General features: G+C 44.5%; 2 protein-coding genes across 4 annotated transcripts in view; one reads left to right on the top strand and one right to left on the bottom strand.

The window, feature by feature from the left end:
• NMNAT2 (nicotinamide nucleotide adenylyltransferase 2) overlaps positions 1-14,572 on the top strand; it is a 201,113-nt gene extending 186,541 nt beyond the window's left edge. The window contains exons 9-11 of the mRNA XM_049868109.1: positions 7,778-7,879; positions 8,016-8,083; positions 10,258-14,572. Coding sequence (XP_049724066.1) covers positions 7,778-7,879; positions 8,016-8,083; positions 10,258-10,360 — 273 coding nt within the window. The 3' untranslated portion in view covers positions 10,361-14,572. The remainder of the gene's footprint in view (positions 1-7,777; positions 7,880-8,015; positions 8,084-10,257) is intronic.
• A 3,389-nt stretch (positions 14,573-17,961) lies between these two features.
• The window catches only part of LAMC2 (laminin subunit gamma 2), a 78,816-nt gene continuing 75,033 nt past the window's right edge, over positions 17,962-21,744 (bottom strand). For all 3 annotated transcript variants that reach the window (XM_049868099.1, XM_049868097.1, XM_049868098.1), the window contains exon 24: positions 17,962-19,720. In XM_049868099.1, the coding sequence (XP_049724056.1) occupies positions 19,467-19,720 (254 nt within the window). In that variant the 3' untranslated portion in view covers positions 17,962-19,466. The remainder of the gene's footprint in view (positions 19,721-21,744) is intronic.

Below are 21,744 nucleotides of genomic sequence, written 5' to 3'. Positions count from 1 at the left end.
CCTGTTTTTCTACACTCCAGCCCCAACCGGCTCCTTTACTTGAATAGATTTTTCCTACCTCGGGGGCCTTTGCACTAGCTGTGGCCTGGCTTCTTTACTTGAACACGTTTTTCCCACCTCAGGGCCTTTGCGCCAACTGTGGCCTTTGGTGGGAATGCTGTTCCTCCATATAGCCCTATGTCAGGTCTCTTCCTGTCATTTAGGTTTCAGCTTAAAGGCCATTTTATTTGGTATTCAGTACAGTACTTAGCTCTAGCTGATATTTTTTTATTTATATATATATATATATATTTTTTATAAGCTCTCCCCACTAGAAGATAAGTTTTGTGGGTACAGGATATGTAATACATTAATTCTAAATAGGCTTCTGATTCCCAATCTTTAACTCTTTTCGTTACTATGGGATTAACGGTATACCAGCCACTTATGCCTTTGGACCTCAGAAATAAGGCGTTATTCTAGTTCCAATGCATTTAGTGTCAGGGTGGGTCCCTTTTGAAATGCGTGAAGCTCAGCAGACCAGAGTCAGAGTGGAGCCTTGTTGTTGTGTAGGTCGAGTATTCTGTTAGGTGATGCTTCCTGCATGTGTTAGTTTTATAAACTTTTGCCCTTTTTACCCCCTTTATTTCTGTGAGATCAGGCTTACAGGCATAATTATGGCTTTCCTGATGGGCTTGTTTTGGATTTTCTGTGTCATATTTGGAAAATCAGAGGTTTCTCATGTAACCTAATGGAAAGGCACCTGCAATAAATTATCTATATAGCTCTCTTTGGTGTATTGTCATACCACAGATCGGTGGTGCCACAGTGCCACTCGCCTTAGTGGTGGATTGTATTACCAGATCGTATTTCTCAAAATCCATATTACCAACCAAAAATGTAAACACACTCAATTAGTAAGCATTCATTCCAATACTGAAAACACATACCACCCAAAAAAAAGAAAATTAAGGAGAAAAAATGTAGTAACGAAAGCAAAATGTTCCAGGAAACAATTAGTATACTAAAAGCAGAAAATATAGAATATGCTTTAATATATTCTAAACATAGACTATATATAGAATCTAAAATAGGAAAGTATGTAGTTTCGGTGAGTTGGGACACGAAACATGACGTTGACTTGGGGCGACTGCCCTATTGAATTCCTCGCTTGTCTTATTTGCTAACGTCAGAACACTGCTGGTTCACCACATACACTCAATAAAAACTTGTTGATTAAAAGAATGGAAAGATACCTCCAACTAGATCAGAGGAGTTCAGCCCATAAGATAGTTAGCCTCCACCATGAGATGTGACCCAAACTTTTACCATTTACTCATAAGACTTTAGCTGCCAGAAGATATCAACCACCCAATTACAACTTCTGCTTCTCCTTCATAGCACTAGATACAACTAAAAATAATCATTTGTTTAATGTTTCCCCACTAGATAGTGAGCTTTCCAAGAGATGAAGCCAGATCTGTCTTGCTAACCTCTGTGTTCTGGTGCTAGGAAAGAGCCTGGCTAAGACCACAAACACCCACCCACAGCATCTCCAAAACCCAGCAGGGCAGGTCTTAAAATTCATCCTGAGGGGATGATGACAACGCTACATTCCTTCTAAGAGGTTTGCCACCTAGGTCATGAGTATTCTGTCTCCCAAGGCCAAGTTGCTTCCTGCCTCAACACGTCTCATATCCTTCCCGAGATTTCCCACATTTGGGGAAGCAGAATCCACCCCCTCCAGCTTCCTCTTCCCATCCCCACCCCTGCATCCCCTGGGAAGCCTTTGACTAGAAGATGAAAAGTTTTGATCAAAGCCCTGCCTATGAACAGGAAATTGAGCAGGGTGAATGTCACAGACCTCCACCTCGGAGACATAACACAGCCCAGAGCTGAGCTGAGACGGCCACAGTGTGCTGCAGGCGGAGAAGAACGTACCCCAATCCTGCCCACTGGGACCAGCAGTGTGAAGTCCCATTGGCCACCAGCAGGAAAGGACCTTGCTATTCAGAACAGTTCTGCTGCATTGGCCACCCCCTCCCACAAGGGCAGGCCTACAGAGGACTCTACATGAAGATGCAGGAGGCTCTGGACCCATGCAGGAATGCCTGGGTGGTGTAAACAGTTAAGCCCTCTACTACCAGCTGAAAGGTTGGTGGTTCAAATCCACCCCAGACGTGCCTCAGGAGATAGGCCTGGCGATCTACTTCCGAAAGGTCACAGCCTTGAAAACGCTATGGAGCAGTTCTACTGTGCACCCATGGGGTCACTATGAGTCAGAATCAACTTGACGGCAGCTACAACAATAATGCTGGCACTCGTGCTCAGTCACGGGGGCCTGGGTGCACTCCTGGCAGGGTCTGTGGATAGGACGGCCCGAGCACCCCTCTGTTTCTTGCCATCAGATGTCTTTCCTAGCCCACCCCATGCCCCAGGGCACACTTGTGATGTCCTCATTCTGCTGGAATCCCCAGAGGTGCTAAGGTGCTTGCTGGCTCAACCCAGGCCAGGCCAGAGTGTCAGCAGCTTAGCCAACTGTCTAGGTGATTTAAAGCAATAATTTCCCAAATGTGGGTGCTCCTTTTTCAGAGAGAGGCTCCAGCCCAACCCAGCCCTGCCTCACCAAAGTCTCTAGGGTGAGGGCTGTATTTCATTTTAAAGCTCCCCAGAGAGATTCTTCTATCAGCAAGATCACGCCTGGGAACATGCAAAAATGAGGTCACCCCTGTTTAGGGACCTGAAAATCTACCTTTATAGAGTTACTTCCCTGGGTCTCCCAGAGCCACCAATGCTAGAATGAGCTTCCCTCCATATCCTGAGACCTTGAGGGTTTATCAGCTAACTTCTCCATGACAACTGCCCAGAGAAGACTGTAGGCACTCACTCATTTGACTGCATCTATTGAGCACCTATGGTGTGCCAGGTCCTTTTCACTTGAGGGCATAGCAATGAACTAAACACAGAAAAATTCCTGTCCTCAAATGCATAGAGACCAACTTTTATTAGTGGTTATCAGGGATGAAGGAGCCCTAGTGGCACAATCATTACGCACTTGACTGCTAACTGAAAGGTCAGCAGTTCGAACCCATCCGAGCCTCTGTGGGAGAAAGACCTGGCATTCTGCGTAAAGGTACGGTCTAGGAAACCCAGTGGAGGCAGCTGTACCCTATCACATACAGTTGCTATAAGTCAAAAATCAACTCCACAGCACCAAACAACACCAACAACAGGTGGAGATAAGTGCTAGGGAAGAACATGAAGCACAAAAGGGAATAGAGACTGTGAAGCTTTAGAGAGTGTGCAGGTCCATGTGGACAGGGATGCAAGTTTCAATAGGGTGGCCACGGAAGGTGTCACTGAGAAGGTAATATTTAAATGAAGGTGTTTGAGCCAAGGAGCGACATCATTTGACTTGTATTTTAGCAGAACTTGGTCTGGCTGTTGGGAATAGGCTGAAAAGAGAAAGAGAAAAACAGGGAGACCAGAGCAATCCAAGCGCAAGATGATGGAGGGGAATGCAAACTTATTCTCCTCCAGCTCTGGAGGTCAGAAATCCAAAATGCGTTTCCCCGGGCAAAACCAAGGCACCACACTCTCTCAGGAAGCTCCAGGGGAAAAATCTGTTTCCTTGCCTTTTCCACTTTCTAGAGCTGCATTTCCTGTATTTCTTGGCTCATGGCCCCTTCCTCCCTCTTCAAGGCCAGCGGTGTGGCATCTTCAAGTCTCTCTCAGCTCTGTCTTCTCATTGCCTTTCTCTTCTGTGCTATGTCTCCTTCTGCCTCCCTCTTACCAGGACACTTATGATTGTGTTTAGGGCCACCCTGATTTTCCAGAATAATCTCAAGATCCTTAATTTACATCTCCACAATCTCTTTTTCCGTATAAAGTAACACTCAGGTTTCAGGGATTAAAAAACCAAAAAATCAAACCCGTTACTGTCAATTTCAACTGATAGCGACCCTATAGGACAGAGTAGAACTGCCCCATAGGGTTTCCAAGGAGCGCCTGGTGGATTCGAACTGCTGACCTTTTGGTTAGCAGCTATAGATCTTAACCACTACACTACCAGGGTTTCCAGGGTCCAGGGATTAGGACCTAGATATCTTTGGGGCCATTATTCAGCCATCCATAGGAGGCTTAGACGAACATGAAAGTGATGGAAATGGTGAGAAATGAGCAGACCCTTGGATTTGCTTTGAAGATGGATTGGGTAAGATTATCTGATGTGGAATGTGAAGGAAGAGAGGAATCGAGGAAAAATGCCAAGGCTTTTGGCCTGAGCAATCACAAGAAGAGTTTCCACTGACTGAAGTGGAAAAGACTGCAGGAGAAACATTTTTTGTTGTTTTGCTTCATTTCTCTGTTTTTGTTAGTGGGCTCGAGGACTCAGTTTTGGACCTGTTAAGTTTGAGATGCCCTGTCCAAGTGGGAATGTTGAGAAGGCAGCTGGACATACGAGCCTGAAGTTCAGAAGCGATGTCCATGCTGGAAATATTAATTTGGGAGCCTTCAGTATGTCCTTAAAGCTTTGAAGTTGGGTAAAATCATTAAAGATGTGAACGTAGATAGAAAAGAGATCCAAGGACTGAGGCCCAGGGCAGTGCAACATTTTGAGTTCAGGGAGATGAGAAAGAACCAGCAGAAGGAAACCAAAAAAGAGCGGCCAGAGAGGTAGAAGGGCAACAAGGAAGAGGATGGTGTCCTGGAGGCAGGGAGTGAAGATGTGGGTGGGAAGGGCAGTTAGAACATGGAGATGGGCATGCCTCCCCTCCATCTCTTCACACACACACACACACACACACATACACACACACACACCCCAACATGAAAATCACACCCATGCCCTAGTGTCTGACCACAGGAATAAGGAGAGTCTGCCGTCTCTGGCCTGAGTTCCGCAGAGTTGCTGCTTGGATGAGCTAAAGCTGTGTGTCTGGTCTTGTGGCCCTGTCTCCCTTGCCCCATTTGGGATTCCTGTTTCTGGAAAAGGAAAACATCTCAGGCAGGAAGGCCTCCACCTGCTTGCCACCAACTGAGCAGCCTGGCACTGTTATTGATTGGGTACTCAGATCATTCGGTCCTAAGTGGAAAGGGGCAGCTGCATGAATACCACCCCCACAGGGCAGCTCTCCCGTGAGGCCTGGCTGCCATCCTAAGCCTTCATTTCCATCCTTTAAACAAAGATGCACACTTTAAAGAGCCCCATTATTTCATGCATCATATGAAACATCTCTCAAGCTCTCAGAATCAAACTGAAAGCAGATCCTACATCCTGCGATCTGTACCAGATAATCCTGAAATCTCTACGTTGCCATGCAGTTTAGGAGAAACCACAAATACCAGCTGGGATGCACTCTCTCTTCCCTTCCATTCTCCTTTTTCCTCTCTCTCTTTCTCTGCCCTACCAATTTCCCTGGGGTTTTAATTCAGAACTTAAACATCACTGGTTCTCAAGCTTGGGTGTATATTGGAATCACCTGGAGAGTTTAAAAAAAAAAAAAGGCAAAACCGCTGATGCCTCCATCACATTCCCAGAGATTCTGATTTAATTGGTCTTGGGTGTAAACGGAGCTCTGAGAGTTTTAAAAGCTCCTCAGGTGATTCCAATGTGCAGCCAAGTTTGAGAACCAGTGCCTTAGATTACCTTCTGAATGGCGAACCCCAATGCAGTAATGTAAAATTATCACAGGAGCAGCTGGATCGACCAGCTCCCCGCCCCGCCTCTCCTGAGCATTCCTTACTGATAGGACTCGAGACCTGGTGCCGGCTTTCCCAGTCTGAACACCGCTGATAGACGCAGCAGGTTCTAGAATGCGCTGTGTCTTTCCAAACGACATGATCCAGTGGAGGCTGGGATTGTACACCCAGCGTTTAACTCCTCTCCACAACTTCCCTCCTGGGGCACCTTCAGCCATGTTTTTATTTCAGCATCATGAGTTGCAACTCTAGCTCCAGTTGTAAGTAAATGGGAAAATGTGGGTAAAGGTGGATGGAAATGCTTAAGGGTGTACACACACACACACACACACACACACACACATATACACCACCACCACCACCAAAGAATCAGAAATCCTCTCTAATACAGAAGCAGGGGCCACAGTGGTCCATAATGTCTGTTTTAGTGGCACTTGTTTGGAGAACTATGGGAAAAAATCTGGGTTCCAAAGACATGTTTTCCTCAGTCAGCTGCCCGCTTAGAATAACCTGCCTCCTCCTCTCCTCACCCCACCTGGGCTCCATAATTGGCAAGACCTAAATAGTAATATGCCCAGGCAAGATCCAATCATATTAAATGCCATAACTTTCAGGACCTTTGAAAAATAAAAATTGGCACAAGCTTTCCAGAAAGCAGCTTGGCAAAATATGCCTCAAGAGCTTGAAATATGTCCAGTCATAGTCTTTGATCTGGTTATTTTACTGCCTAACCTAAGGAAGTAATCAAAGATGTGATAAAAGATTTATGTATAAAGATCATCATCAAAGTTTTATTTGTAATTGTGAAAAATCACAGGTAACTATAAGATCCATAATACAGAATTGGCTTACCGTATCACGGTATATCACGGTACTGTAAAACAATAAAATGTTATACGGGTTGTTAAAAACTAGGTTTTAAAATAATTTTTAATGGTAGGAGGAAATGCTCACAATATACTGCTAAGTGGGAATAAAGGCAGGGAAAATTACCAATTTGGCAGTTTAATCCAATTGTGGGCGTAGACACCTACTTCATTGAAAGAAAACACTGGACAGAAATACACTAAAATGTTAACATTTGGACTGTATGATTGTAATTGATTTCTATTTTTTCCTCCTGGACTTTCCAAGCTTGTGTTTCTTCTACAATCAGAAAAAAAAAAAAAAAAGTTTCATTTCTCACTATGACACCAGCTTCCATCCGAGGCAGGCCTCAGAGGTGACCCCGCAAGGAATAATCGTATCATCACTACCTTACACGTGGCAGTGCCTTCCAAACACTTCCATGCTCTTCATTGCCCTTGAGCCCCACAGCAGCTTGTACACAGTGGACCAGAGGGGCATTTCGGTCCCTCTTATGAGAGGGCTGAGGGCTGAGCTATGCTTGCTGGGCAACAGGATCTGTTTTACCCAGAAGGGTACCTACCAGGTAAGGAGTATATGTCATTCACGTTATCCCACAGCATTGTGAACTCAACAGGAGCCTCCGAAATTGGAAAAATCTGGCCCAGACATGTGCGAGTACATTTATTTACTCAGTCTTTGTCGTTAGCTGCCATGGAGTTGATCCCAACTCGTGTTGATCCCATGCACAGTAGGATCGGACCGTGGTGACCTATAGGGTCTTCACTGACTGATTTTTAGGAAGCAGTTCTCCAGGCCTTTCTCCTAGTCATCTGTTCAGTGTCATAACAACACACAAACCTCCATGACAGACAGCTAGTGATGGCACTTGAGGTGCACTGCCTGGGAATTGAACGTGGGTCTCTCGCATGGAAGGCGAAAATTCTGCCACTGAACCACCACTGCCTCCTCAGTCGGTTTAGAAGTATTTTATTAAGTGTCTTCTTGTGTGCCAGGCAAAGTTTCCATTCATTCAAGTAACACTGGAGCCAGGGTTGTTATGTACAGGAACTGACTGATAGGGCTGGCTGGAGAAGCCAAATTTGGAACAAAAGCTTGAGGTTCTACGTGGAAGATACCGCCACCCTGCTAAGTAATCAATTGATAGGGGTTTGGGGTCATGGTCTCACTAAAGGGCTCTCTGTCTCTTTCAATCTCTTCTTCCCTCCCCCACCTCTCTCTGTTTCTTCAGATGGAGGTGATTGTTGGGGACTTTGGAATCGTGGTGGTGCCCCGGGATGCAGCTGACACAGACCGAATTATGAACCATTCCTCAATACTCCGCAAATACAGAGTGAGTCCTCCTTCTCCCTTCTGGGATAACTCTGTGCTGTGGCCCTTCTCTGAGATGTCTGGGAGGCTGAGGAGTGAGGGAGCAAGAGGAGTTTAGTGTGAGGCGCTGACAACCACCTTCTCTGCTCTATCTGCAGAACAACATCATGGTAGTGAAGGATGACATCAACCATCCCATGTCTGTTGTCAGTTCAACCAAGAGCAGGTATGTTTGACAAACAGCCAGAGAGAACTTGACCAAACAGGCCTATGAGTTTCTGTATAACTCTCCTAAGTCAAGGCTAACCTTTGGATTCAGGTCAACACCTGCTGCTCCAGTAGTCAGCTTCCTGTTTGGATCTCATTTATTTATCCCCAATCATTTATTTTTTAAAAGAGGATAGCCCATTATCTATTCTGAGCTGCTTTGAGGGGGAAGGAGGATTTTTTTTTAGTTTTGGATTCTTTAGTTTGAGGTGCTTAGTAAGGGTACAGGCTAAGCTTCCATAACAAAAATATCCATATCAAGAGTTTTAAAATAAGATAAAGGCTTGTTTCCCTCTCAACTCAATGGTGGCGGGTTTGCTTTGTTTTTTCTTTACTGAATAGTCAAGAGGGATTGACATCTCTGGCTTCTCTTCACCATGAAGCTTCCCTCTCTGAGCCTGCAGCTGTTGCAATGACTGTTCTTAGCCAGAGGGAAAGGGCAAGGTAAAGCCCATGGCAAGAAGATTTGTCTGTAAGAAGATAAACCAAAGTCACACATATCACTTCCCTTTGCAACCCACTGGCTCAGCCTCGGTTGCATGGCCACACCTCAATGGAGGCTGGGAAATAGACTTTATAGCTAATAAGCCATGTGCCCAGCTGCAACTCAGGAGGTCTTATAACTAAATAGGAGAGGAGGGATACTAGGGGTCAGTTAACAGTCTCCAATACAAACTCCAAGTGAAAACACCCAATAGAATGCTCAGATATGTGGACTATAGAGATCTGAAAGTGTAAAACTGAAAGTCATGGGCATATAAATATAAATTAAAGTTACAGGTGTGGATGAGCTCACAGGAGAGTCAACAAGAAGAGAAGGCTATGGGGAACATCAGCATTTAGAAGAAGGCTAACGAGCAGTCAAAAACTACCAGCAGTGGTGGCCCAGAATCAAAGTAGGAGTGGTTACAAAGACAGAGAGCACGGTCATCTGTGTCAAGTATTTCAGAAAAACCAAAGGAGCCCAGGACTCATGAGTTCATTGGACTTCTTCCCTGGAAGGCAATTATAGTTGCACTTGCAAGAGTAGCATCAAGTGGGAGGGAGGGCAGACATCCAATGACAATGAGTGGACACGGGAAGACTGTGGTTCCAAAAATAGCTGACTATCCGAATCACCATGAGAACTTAGACAAAAATAAAAACTCTTGTGTCCCATTGAGTCCCACTGAGTTGAGATTTCTGGGGGATGCGCCTACAAGTCTGCTTCTTGAGTGATTCTGATGAAGTTGGGATCAGCATTTGGAAATGCACTGTTTTATACATTTTTTAGAAGTTTTACCGTGATAGGAAGGCACTTAGGGACCTCGCTTGCACAATCAGGGCAGTATGTCCATAGAGAAGACAGGGAGTCAGCCTCTCAGGATCTCACAGGACACAGCTCTGATGCCTTTTAGAATATAAATATCTTGAAGAGTATGTGAATTTTCGAAAATAGCTCCTTGGGGTCTGACACTCCCAGGGCCATCATATGAGGAAACAAGGGGAAGCAGTCAGACCAAGGCTGGAACAAAATGTCGCAGAAGCCAAAGTGTGTCACTGGAGGCACTTCGTGCCTCTCCGTGCTGTCCCTCCATGACCACAGAGCTCACAGTGGAGGGCTCCTGTAGGAAGGAAAAGAAATGGTCAGTCATAAGAACTCCAGTGAGATTCATGTTCATTTCCCATCATAAGACCATCATGGGGAGGAACCCAAAGGAATGAAATCATAATAACTAACCTTACAATAATGTGCCTACTGTGTGCTTAGTACCTCTCTAAGTGCTTTGCACAATGACTCATTTAATCCTTTTAATAACAGAATGAGATGGGCACAAATATCCTCATTTTACAGAAGAAAAAAACAGAAGAGCAGAGGGGCTTAAATAACTTGTCCCAGATCCCTCAGTTAGGAAGTGGCAGAGCTAGGATGAAATGATGTCGCTAGGGTGGGGAAGGAATTGTGGGGGCAAAATAGCTGTCCTAACATGGATACCATGTATTCAGCTTAAGGGAAGAGACTGATAATGGGTTGCTGGGGAGACACGTGTCAACTTACTAGTTTGTCCCTCTCCCTGAAGGAATGTGAGCGGGTGAGTCCTCCTGACTTGCTTAACGGGGTACCCATCTGATCTACTGTTTCTTCTTGTCCAGGCTGGCCCTGCAGCATGGGGACGGCCATGTTGTGGATTATCTGTCCCAGCCAGTCATCGACTACATCCTCAAGAGCCAGCTGTACATCAACACCTCTGGCTAGCGACTACAGAGCCCTCTGCTCCACTCTCCCCACATCCTCCGCCAGCACACTGCCCCTCCAGTCTCTGTCAGTCCCTCTGTTTCTCTCCTGCCTCTCTGTTTCACCATCTCCTCATCTTGACTGTTCTCCGCACTCGCTGACTTAACCTCCACAGTGTGTGGGACCTGCAGAGAACCACGGCATACACTACTCCATAGTCATCTTTGAACAAACTTTCCTCTAGTCTCCAGGTTGGGGTGGGTGAGGGAATAGGGGTAGGAGCTGGGGAAAGTACAGTCCTTGGAGATGTACTGGTGTCTGTCTCCCAGCATGCTCTAGAGAGGCGGCTCTGGTGCCCATCCTCCCAGCATGCTCTGGGGAGGCGGCTCAGGCACTCGCCTTCCCAGCATGCCCTTTACCACAAAGGGCTATTTTTCTTTTTTTTCCCAGTCCTCTGAGAACTTGGATGAAATCGGTATCCATGGTTCTTTATGTTACAGTCTTGATGCACTTCTGTGGTATTACTTTCCCTTTGGTAGGCTATCATAGCCAGCCTCAGCACTCAGTAAATGTGTGAGGGTCACACCCAGTAACGAGGGCCCAGACACCTCTGCTCTCCCAGCACGCGCGCGCGCACACACACACACACACACACACACACAAACACATATACACAGCCTTTGGCTAGGAGTGAGACCTTCAGGACCTGAAACCTGGGAGGCAAGTCTGGGAATAGTAAGGTTTTTCAGAACAATTTGTGTCCATTTCCTTAGTTCCAGAAGACCATTTTCCTGATGTGCTGGACCTACGCTCACAAGAAGCCATTCCATCCTCATTTCTTAAGCCCTGTCCTGGTGGTGTGTGCACATTTACTTATGTGGGCTGTGGCTGATGGGCAGAGCATGGGTTCCCTGCCAGCCCAGACATTTCCAAGAAACCTTAAGATCACCAGTCTAAGGCCTTGGGGGCCATACTTAGGCACATTCCTGCATCTAAGAAGAATCATACAAGCAAGGCCAAATTCTGATAATGCAGTAATTTCTTAAATAAAACTTGCTAGGAATCCACTCGACCTTAGAGATCTTTGCTAATGGTGATTATTTATTGCCCACTTGGCTGGGAAACGTCTTTGCCATAATTTAAGCCCAGGATGATCTGGGAGAAAACTGTTTGTTGTTCTGTAAGGCATTAATGATTCTCACCCACTCTAGCTGAGGTAACACAGGTGGCACCCAAGGCTGATTCTGTCTTGTGAATCAGTGTCTTGGTCCTGTTTCTGGATACTGGGCCAAATCTCTGACAGGGCCTGGGAGAGCCTAGCAGCCACTGTAACCACCTGCTGAAATCTGTCTGACAGGGGAGTGGGTTCACAGAAGAGAGTTCATGAGGGTGGTTAGGAGCCTCTAAACCATATGGATTTAGCTGTTTCACCCCTTGTCTCCCTAATTTCCCACATTCCTCTGCTGCCCCTGGTAACACAGTTTTGACAGGCCCTGTTCTGATTGTTAAGGCCTCACACATGTCCTACTTGGAAAGCCCAAAATTACTTTCTTGGGCTTTGTATCCCTCAGCTAGTCTCTGGCTCTTGGGTTTCTGGTTGTCTGTGAAAAATAGTCCCCAAGCAGTAGGATAGTTTTGACAGAAATCTAGTGGTAGTTATGGCCGAGGAGGAACAGGCTGGGACATGACACCAGGGACAGCGTTCTTCTTCACACATTGTTACCTCTGAAGCAACCTTTGATAGCTTCCAGGAAAAGGAACTCAATTCTACATAGGAGCATGGTAGAGTAGCATCCTGAGGGGTGTTATTGTTCTTGCATTGTGGAAATAATCTCCATAGAAGGAAACAAAGATCCTATTCTTGGGTCTTAGTGTTTGGCCAAAGATCATGGACTTATAAAACTGGAAAAAACTTTAGAGCTCTGTTGATCCAACATTCTCCTTTAAATGACGAGGAAGCAGAGGTCCATGGGATTAAAAGGCTCGTCCAAGGTCACACAGCAAGTGTGGAACCTGGGAAGAGGATATTGTTTCCGTGACCTTTAGGCCATTGCACCACATGGTCTCTCTCCCTCCAGTTCTCCATGATACTGACAAGGTACTATGTAGTTTCTACCCTTCCCAAGCCTTTACCTGGCATCTTTCTCTTACATTTTGTCTCTCCCAGGTGTTCCCACATGTGGCATTGTGCATATCAGTCCCAGGAGAGGGCGTGATGGTGAACAAGGAAGCTAGGTTTTCCTTAGAAATCAAGAGATCTCTCAACAGTTTGCAGGGAAGCCCAGAAATGGACCCTCTGAAGCCAAGAAAAGACTGCTTTGTGGAAGGCTAACAAGTACACAGCAAGTGTTCAGGATGATACTATTGTTGGAGAGAGAAAGATGGAAGAAACTTTGTCCAGGAAAAAGAGCCATAAGGTGAAAAATGATACAAAGGAAAACAGGGAGCTAGATTTTCTGGGCGAAATGTGGCATTTGCAAGAACATGGAGTTTGTAGGTAGACTCCAAAGGCCGGGTATGAGGGCCCATTTGACCAGACCCAAGACAGACTGGATTTGTTTTGTCTCTTAGGTCTACTCTTACTCAGCTGGTCTTTAGCCAAGGCCATTTAGTCCACAATTCATGAGAAGGAATTGGGCTGGCTCTTCGTGTTCAGTGTCGGGGCAGGGAGGCCTATGGGATGGGAGAGTGAGATAAATGAAGGAAAAGGGTAGGGCAATGGAAGAAGTAGATTTCTAGAATGAAATGGGGTAGACCTTAACGTGGTGGATCACAGGAATCATGCTAAAAATAGCTTTCCTTTGAGGAAAGCCAACCCCCAGTTCTCTTAGAATCATCCATTTATCACCCAGCCCCATTCCTTGTTTCCTTGGGGGGAGGTCAGAGCAGCTCTCTCTCTCCAGGGCAGGACATCATGGCTCTGATCCAGTCACAGCCAACACCACAGAGATGATTCAGAGTTGAAGTGGTAACTAAGGTGCCAACAGGATGACCTCTAGGACCTGACTTCCTCTGGGATCCTGCTCCTTCCTACAAAGGGCAACCCAAAGCTGGCATGACTCAGAGAGCTTGAGAAAGGCATGGGCTAGAATGAGAGTGCCAAGAGGGGTCTGGAGCCTCATTTCCTGCCTACCAATAAAAAATGTCTCTCCCATTTTTTCTGAAAATGACTGATATGTGTAAGAACAGGCAGGAGGAAAACCCTTTGTGTCAATGACTCTCTCCTTAAGTAATGCTCTTCTGGGGGTCTGTGCTGTTGAGGGTGCTTCATTCGCCCCCCAGACAGCCTCTGGGGCCTTCTTGCTTCATTTTCCTTGAATGTACATAGGAACGGGGTAGGGGGAATGTCTCTTACTGAAGTGCCTGAAACCAGAGCTAGAGCTTCTAGAGACACCGTTCTTCCTGTCTCAGCTTTGCCAGCCTTTCCCCAACATTCTCTAGTCTCATGCTCCAGCTTCTCGGAAGGAATAAAAGAACTTCTGTTCGAATTAAGCAGAAAGCAAGACTTAATCACACTACAGCGAGGGGCAGAGAATTACAGGGAAAAACGACTTGTACTTTAACAATCCGAATCCACTCTCCCCCAATCTAATACACACACACACACTTTTAGGGGACTAATTAGAGAAGCATGTGATTATATTTGCTTCATCAAAAGAATAATGCAAAATAAATTAGTAGAATACGAAAAGCTCAGGATCTCTCCCAAGCTCCTGAAGTAGGGCCAACAGGTGAGATGGGAAGGGTGGAAACAGGGACCGATTTTGTAGCTCATCCAGTTAGGACGGCATGCTTTAGGGATCGTATTGTGGTAATGATGATGAATATGCTCCGTGGCATTCATCCAGTTCGCACCTTCCTATAGCTGCCTAGTAAACTCATTTCTTCATGTGGTTTCGTTGTCGTGTGAGTTTGAAGTGTCTCATTAGACCGTTCTGGTTAGTTAGAAATGAGTTATGGCTCCTTCCCTTCTCCTTCTTTATTCTAAGCCCAGGGCCCAGAGCTCAGCTTGATTCGAATGGTCTTGAGGGTTGGCATGGGGAGGGGGAAGCTTTTTTTGAATCACTTTTTGGTCACTGAATCTGCCATTTTAAGAGTAAGATTTGCTTTATGGAAATCAATTCATTAAGAAAAGTTACATTCAAGTTGCAACACCATTTCACAGTGAAATATTTTGAGTAACATTTTGTTGCTAGAATAGTCATGGACAAAAGTTTTATCACCAAATGTTTCAATTATGTTAATAAATAAGACAATGCTACTTGAGTCTGTGTCTTGTTCTAGAACCTTATCTGTAAGTTGCAGAACTAATTACTTTTTCTTTATGGTCTTGCTTGACAGGAGCCAACAGTTGTGAAAAAAAAAAAAACAAACAGCAGACGTTCTGCTGATGAAATGTGTGTAATATACAAGTAAATACAGCCTATCCAAGGATTATCAACAGGGAAGACTAATTAGCCAATTTGAGAATCCTGGCTAAGTTTTCGGTTTTTGAAAATGGAATCTTAGATTTTACCTAATTTGTCTTGTACTGTGTTGGTTAACTCTGGCTTCTTGATAAAATTAGTAATTTATGAAATAAAAATATATTAGTGAAAATTAAAAACTTAAATAGCTTACCCATTGCCCTCAAGTCGATTCGCAACTCATAGCAACCCTACAGGACAGAGTAGAACTGCCCCCGTAGGGTTTCCAAGGAGCAGCTGGTGGATTTGAACCGGTTAGCAGTCTGAGCTCTTAAAATACCTTAACTAAGTCAGCAATTGTTAAAGCCACAATTTGTTTAGGAAGTGTAAACAAACAAAAATGAATCATTTGTTCATTGTTCAATCCTGCTGTTACTACTATTTTTTCAGCTTTAGCTGTACCACATATCCTGTGTTGGTTTAGGTCTAAATTGCGGTTGTCATTAGCTAATAACAGCCGTGATTCAGAAGGTGAAATAGCAATTCTCCATTAGACCAAATAATTTAAGGATTAGCTGCTTGGTTGTCAGCTTAATTTTTTAAAAATCACTTTGGTTCTTAGTATGTTTTTGTTTACAATTGAAATTAGCCAGCTTTGTGTGTACGTGTGTGGGTTTGGTGGCACGTCATAATGGTGCACGGTAAGCCTTACATGTTGATTAAACCTAAAAAACCAAACCCATTGCGGTCGAGTCGATCCTGACTCATAGCAACCCTACATGACAGGGTAGAATTGCCCCATAGGGTTTACAAGGAGCACCTGGTGGATTCGAACTTTTGGATAGCAGCTGAACTCTTAACCACTGTGCCACCAGGGTTTCCATGTATTGATTACTTGTATTTGTTTGCTATTTTGCTCATGGATCCCTGGTGGCATAGTAGTTAAGGCCTATGGCTGCTAACCAAAAGGTCAGCAGTTTGAATTCACCAGTTGCTCCTTGGAAACCCTGTGGGGCAGTTCTGTTCTGTCCTATAGGGTCACTATGAGTCAGAATCGACTTGGTGGCAATGGGTTTGTTTTTGTTTTTGCTCACAAAGCTAAACACTACTTTTTGTTTTTTCCTCTGTCCTGAGAATATACAATGCTGCGCGCTAGTTTGAAATCAGGACTCTGATATAATTTGCTGATTTACATAAACTTATAAATATATATACTGGACACGAAACCTGTGACAGCTGGAACTCAACAGGACCGCCTTGTTTTTCTGGGTCTCACAAGTTTTCTGCCTTTGACAGGGTGTAGTCTAAACCCTTTTCTATCACTCACTTTAATGGAAAATATTTGAGATTTCCTTCTCTGACAGGTTTCTGCGTCACACAGGTTGCAGCTTTCATAGATTTTACTGTACATGTACATGTAATTTCTGCCCTTATAACCCATAAGTAAGCTTCAGATGTTGGAATTTCCTCAGAAGTTCCATGTAGCCAACAGTATAAAGAAAACAGACAGAAAACCTAATCTATGCTTTCGAGGTGGAAAACTGAACCACTGCAAGAACCCATAACATTCCAATGACCATGCAAAACATTAAAAGAAGACATGATAAACATATTCCTCGTCCCTGAGATTTTTTTTTTTTTTTTTGAGATTTGGTCCAAACATTGGACATTGCTAAGTATCTTCTTACCTTCTTCTCCAGCTTCCCAAGAGTACTGACAAGAAACCACATCCTGGAATAAAGTAAGAAATACATCTGCTGTGGAAAAGTTATAGTCTATGTGCAGTTTCATTTCTACCCTTCTCCAAACAGAAATCCCTGTGAATCAGAGTAGATGATGATGTGTGTAATAGTCTACTAACAGCACAATAAATCAGAAAACTCTCAGGAAAAGTACGAGAGTGTTTTCCATTACAAATACTGATGAGAAATCAGAAGGAAATTTCCCTTGACTTAGTGAAGTCAGGTCAACACAAACAAGAGGCTAGGTCCTTGGTAGAAAAGAAAAACAAAAACACCAAGCCCGTTGCCGTCGAGTTGATTCCAACTCATGGTGGCCCTATAGGACAGTACAGAACTGCCCCATGGTGTTTCCAACGAGTGGCTAGGGGATTCAAACTGGTGACCTTCTGGTTAGCCATAGCTCTTAACCAGTGCACCACCAGAGCTCCATCCTTTAGACTATCTGCCCCTTCTCTCTTCTTAGGGACAGTGTGTCAGGTCCTCAGAAATGAGGGAATCATTTCTACACCAAGGGAGTCCCATGAGTCACTTTCCATTCCCCATTTCTAGTCAAGGATCATCTCCCATTGTCATGAAAGACATTCTTATGACTTTCCCATTGAAGAATCATTTTACGACCACAACGCCCAGTCTGTTATGAGAGCAAGAAATAAATGTCTGTTGTGTTTGATTGATTGCAAATTTTGGGGTCTATGTAATATAGCAGTTATCCTATTCTAATATATATACTTACCTGGGCACTGGCTACTAATTGCAGGGGGGATTTGTAGGATGTATGGTTGAGTATGTCAAGATGGGATTTATAAGTACACTTCCACAGAATGCAAAACAAAGTGATCAGACCTGTCAGAATTTTATGGGTCAAGGTGGACAGAAGTGGAATCCTTTCTTCAGCTACTGGGGTAGATGGCCAGTCAGGGTGGCTGTCATTGTTGCGTGCCATCAAGTTGATTCCAACTCATCATGACCCTATAGGACAGAGTAGAACTCCCCATAGGATCTCCTAGGCTGTAATCTTTATGGGAGCACATCACCAGATCTTTTCTCCTGCAGAACCACTGGTGGGTTCAAACCAACGACCTTTTGTTTAGCAGCTAAGCACTTAACCATTGCGCCACCATGGCTCCCAGTCAGGGTTAATGTTTTTTATTAAACGGCATGAAATCATACCACAACTATTGTTCTTACCTTCATTTTATAGCTAATGACAAAGGACAAAAATGTTAATTTTTTCCCCCAACCCAGTTTGGGCTGTCCAGAAATAAATCCTTCTTCATCCTTAGGAGACGGCGCCAGTTAAATCTCATGAGGTGTTCTCCCCAACAGAAAGGACAAAACAAGATGCTCAGGGATAGGAATTGAAGATGTTAACTCTAGGATCCATTGCTGTTTCCATGACACTTTAGTTCCTATAGTTTTGGTACCTCTACTTTAAGCTGAGAGTTTAATAAATGAGAAACTGACCACAGGCATCTAACAATCATTCTTTATTTGAAAGCACATCCGTGAAAAATCAAGGAAATGCAGAGGGGAGGCAGCACCAGTCTTCCAGGTGGAGGTGGAAGTGCCTCTGGTTTCTCCAGCAATTCCCACTGGTATTATCATGACTCAACAGTGTGTTGCAATCACTTGTGGAAAGGGGCAGAGTGACCGCTGGAGTACCAAGAAGTATGCACAACCCAGAGCCATCTCAGCTTTGCCAAAACCCAAGTGCCCCCATGGGAGTGTCTTGCAATATATGTTCTTTTGAGAAAAGAGGTTGCAAACCAAGGATTACTGCAATAAACACAGCTTGTGATGAACATGCTTTGTAAGTTTAAATTTATTATTTTTTTTAATGTCTGTCTTCCTCACTAGACAATCAACTCTATAAGGGGCAGAGACGACGTCATCACTGTACCCCCAGCCCCTAGCACACAATACGTATCAATAAATATTTGTTTGTAAGGATGGATGAATGCATGGATGGATGGAAGGAAGGATGGATGGATATGGATTCTACCCAGCTCAAGTGTGGATAGAACATTCTGTGCCAGGTAGAGATAGAAAGAATAAGGTAAAATACATTGATGTGCATTTTTTTAGTGTTTAAAGAGTGGGATGGAATTAGGGTTAATAAATCTTCTAGATAGTTTCACCTTTCAAGGTCCAAGCCACATTTTTCCATCACATTGAAACCCCAAAATAAATGCTTTCCCAGTGTTTGCTTTTTGCTGGTAAAACCCACCAGTGCTGTTTGCTGGTAGGAAATGCTTTAATAAAAATGCAGTCTCTAAGTTGCCATGGCAGCATCAGGAGAAACGATGCCACTCCTGGGCCCAGAAGAACTTGAAGGTGGCAGGGCACCTGATAGCCCTGCTCCAAATGGGCCAGCCTACAGGTCTTCACTGCTTACTTCGTCCAGTTTGGAAGTGGAGTACATGTTTATGTACTGGGTGGTAAGTGGAAGGACCTCTGGTAAACAAGAAGCTTGCACTGGACAGTACAAGACAAAAATATCTTACTGGCCACAGTGTGACTGGATTTCACTCTCTGTTCTGACATTAGGGAGAATTTTATTCCTGGACAAAGTCCAAACAATTTCCTTTGGTCCCATTATTTAACGAATAAGCTGATTATAACCCAGCAGCTCTTGTCCATGATCCAGGACTCACAGTTTATGGCTTTTCTGAAGCAAACATTTGCCCATGTAGCTTGTCCTTCCATCCTGTCTATTCTTTGGGGTCTAGGTCCTTGATCGGTTTCACACCCAATGCTATTTGCCTCATTCCCTAGCGTCAGGAAGCAAATAGTATTGCACTGGTGCACTAACACATGCACCTGGCCAGAGTCTCAGGGATGGGGTCAGGTCCAGTTGACCTGAACATGCCCATTCAACATGTTCAAATGTCCTCATCCCACCCCACCCACATGACCTGGCTCCTGAGCTCTGAAATCTGTGTCCTAAGAACCTAAGTTGAGAAATCTCTATAGCCAGCTTCATTGTTGCTCAAGAACCTGGTTGTTGTAGCAGCCTGGGGGCAGGTTTTCTCTAATGTTCTCCAGGTTCTTCACATCAGCCAGAATCCCATCTATGCTTGTCTCCAGGAAATGGAGGTGGCCCCTCTGCCGATGAGCCCTCTCTTCCAGCTCTGACACCAAGGGCCGCAGTTGGCTGTTGATCTGGCCTTTGGCTCGGGAAAGCTTCTGCTCCAATAAGATCAGCCTCTCTTCATCCACGCCTCTAGGCTGGTCTATTTTAGGGAATGAAAAAGCAGATAACATAGAGAAACTGGTCAGGTCTTCTTGAACACATGTGGGTCTTTCTGTACCCTTAACTAATTTCTGTTTCCGCCTGCCCAGAGCAAATGGTATACCGTGCATTTAAAAGGCAGAGTTTAAGTTAGAAATAATATTAAGAATGTTCTGAGACCACTAGCCTAGTTATAGGGGTTGTGAACAGTCCAAAACTCAAAACTCTGAGTTCTACCGTTCAGCAATATGAAGCTTGGATTTCTCCTTTCATGTTAGGGTTGACAGCTCATGCTCTGAAAAGACGAAGGTACAAGGTCATAGGGGCCTGAGTATTGCCCAAGGCGTCTGCCCAGCACAGCTCACCCTTAGGTTCAGAGTCAACTCCAAATTATGCTGTCAGAAGCACTCTTAGGAAATATTTTGGTGTTTTTCTACTAGAAGTCCTTTAGAAACTGGCTGGGCTTCAGGGTTTATAAAGGCCAAGGTATGCTTTGCTATTTGGGGATGGATTCCAGCTGTTAGGAAATGCTGTAAGACTTCATTCTGGCCTAAAACAGTGGGAATCTGGCTAGCTTTAGTTTATTTTCAATATGAGCTTAGTCACATTTGTTCAGGTATGTTTCACCCATAAAAACCCATTGCCATCAAGCTGATTCCAGCTCGTGGCAACCCTATAGACTATCTAAAACTAATGTGAGCATGAAGAACAGCTGACCAGACCAATTTAGCTCGAATGGGGTTGCGTAGTCCTTGAGCAATTCAAACCCAAGGCCAGACTGCCCCACATATCTGAGCTGCGGTAAAGGTATTTGACAGCATGGGTGTCAAATAAACCTAGGGCAATGTGTATGGTATTGTTTGTGGGCTCAAGAGGACAAGAAGGATACAACAACACCATAACAAAAATGTGGAGCTAACGGATCTTTTCCTCACCTGGGTGGGAGAAATTCAAGAATTTATCCAAGTGCTATGACACACATAGAAAGTTAAATAAGGTTGGAAACAAAATACCCATGTCCATGGGGAGGCAGCATGAGTTACTAGAAAAGAGCCCAAGTGTTGGAGACAAAGAGACCTCAGTTCAAATCCTGCCTTCACGACTTATTATGTGACCTTGAGGGCATTATTGATTTCTGAGCCTCAGTTTAAACCCATTGCCTTCAAGTCACTTGTGACTCATAGCAACCCTATAGGTCAGAATAGAACTGCTCTATAGGGTTTCCGAGGCTGTAATCTTTATAGAAGCAGACTGCCACCTGTTTTTCCTGTGGAGTGGCTAATGGGTTTGAACTGCCAACTTTTCAGTTAACAGCCAAGCACTTAACCACTGTGCCACCAGGGCTCCCTTCTGAGCCTTGGTTTACTCCTCTGTAAAATAAAATAATAAAACTTACCTCACAGAACTTTTGTAAGGCTTAAGTGACACCACACCACAAAAACACCTGTCAGAGTGTCTGAAACATGTTGTCGTTAGCTGCTATGGACACATCAAAAAAAACCCAAACCTGTTACCATCGAATTGATTCCGACTCATAGGGACCCTGCAGGACAGAGTAGAACTGCTTCACAGGGCTTCCAAGAAGTGGTTGGTGGATTTAAATCACAAACCTTTTGGTTAGCAGCCGAGCTCTTAACTACTGGGTCAGCATACCAAAAAAAGAAAAAACATTTTGCCATTGATAGGATTCAATTCCAACTCGTGGCAAACCTATAGGACAGAGTAGAACTGCCCCATAGGATTTCCAAAGAGCAGCTGCTGGATTCAAACTGCTGTCCTTTTGGTTAGCAGCCAAGCTCTTAACCACTGTGCCACCAGGGCTTCCTGGGCCACCATAAGAAATGTTTAATAGGTCCCACCTACTCTCTTCCCCCCACTCTCTCATTTTCTCTTTAAAGGCCCCATTAGTTTCATTACCTTTTTCAGAACACTAGACAATGCTGTTAAAATCTCAGATGGGAAGTTTTTTGCCCTTAGAGGGTATTTTACTCTTTTGGCTCATTGGATCACAAAGCAGACCCATTA

Source organism: Elephas maximus, chromosome 24 (assembly GCF_024166365.1).
Source record: "Elephas maximus indicus isolate mEleMax1 chromosome 24, mEleMax1 primary haplotype, whole genome shotgun sequence".
NCBI classification, from domain to species: Eukaryota; Metazoa; Chordata; class Mammalia; order Proboscidea; family Elephantidae; genus Elephas; species Elephas maximus.
The sequence above is the reverse complement of the archived record's forward strand: the minus strand, read 5'-3'. Positions and strand labels throughout refer to the sequence as shown.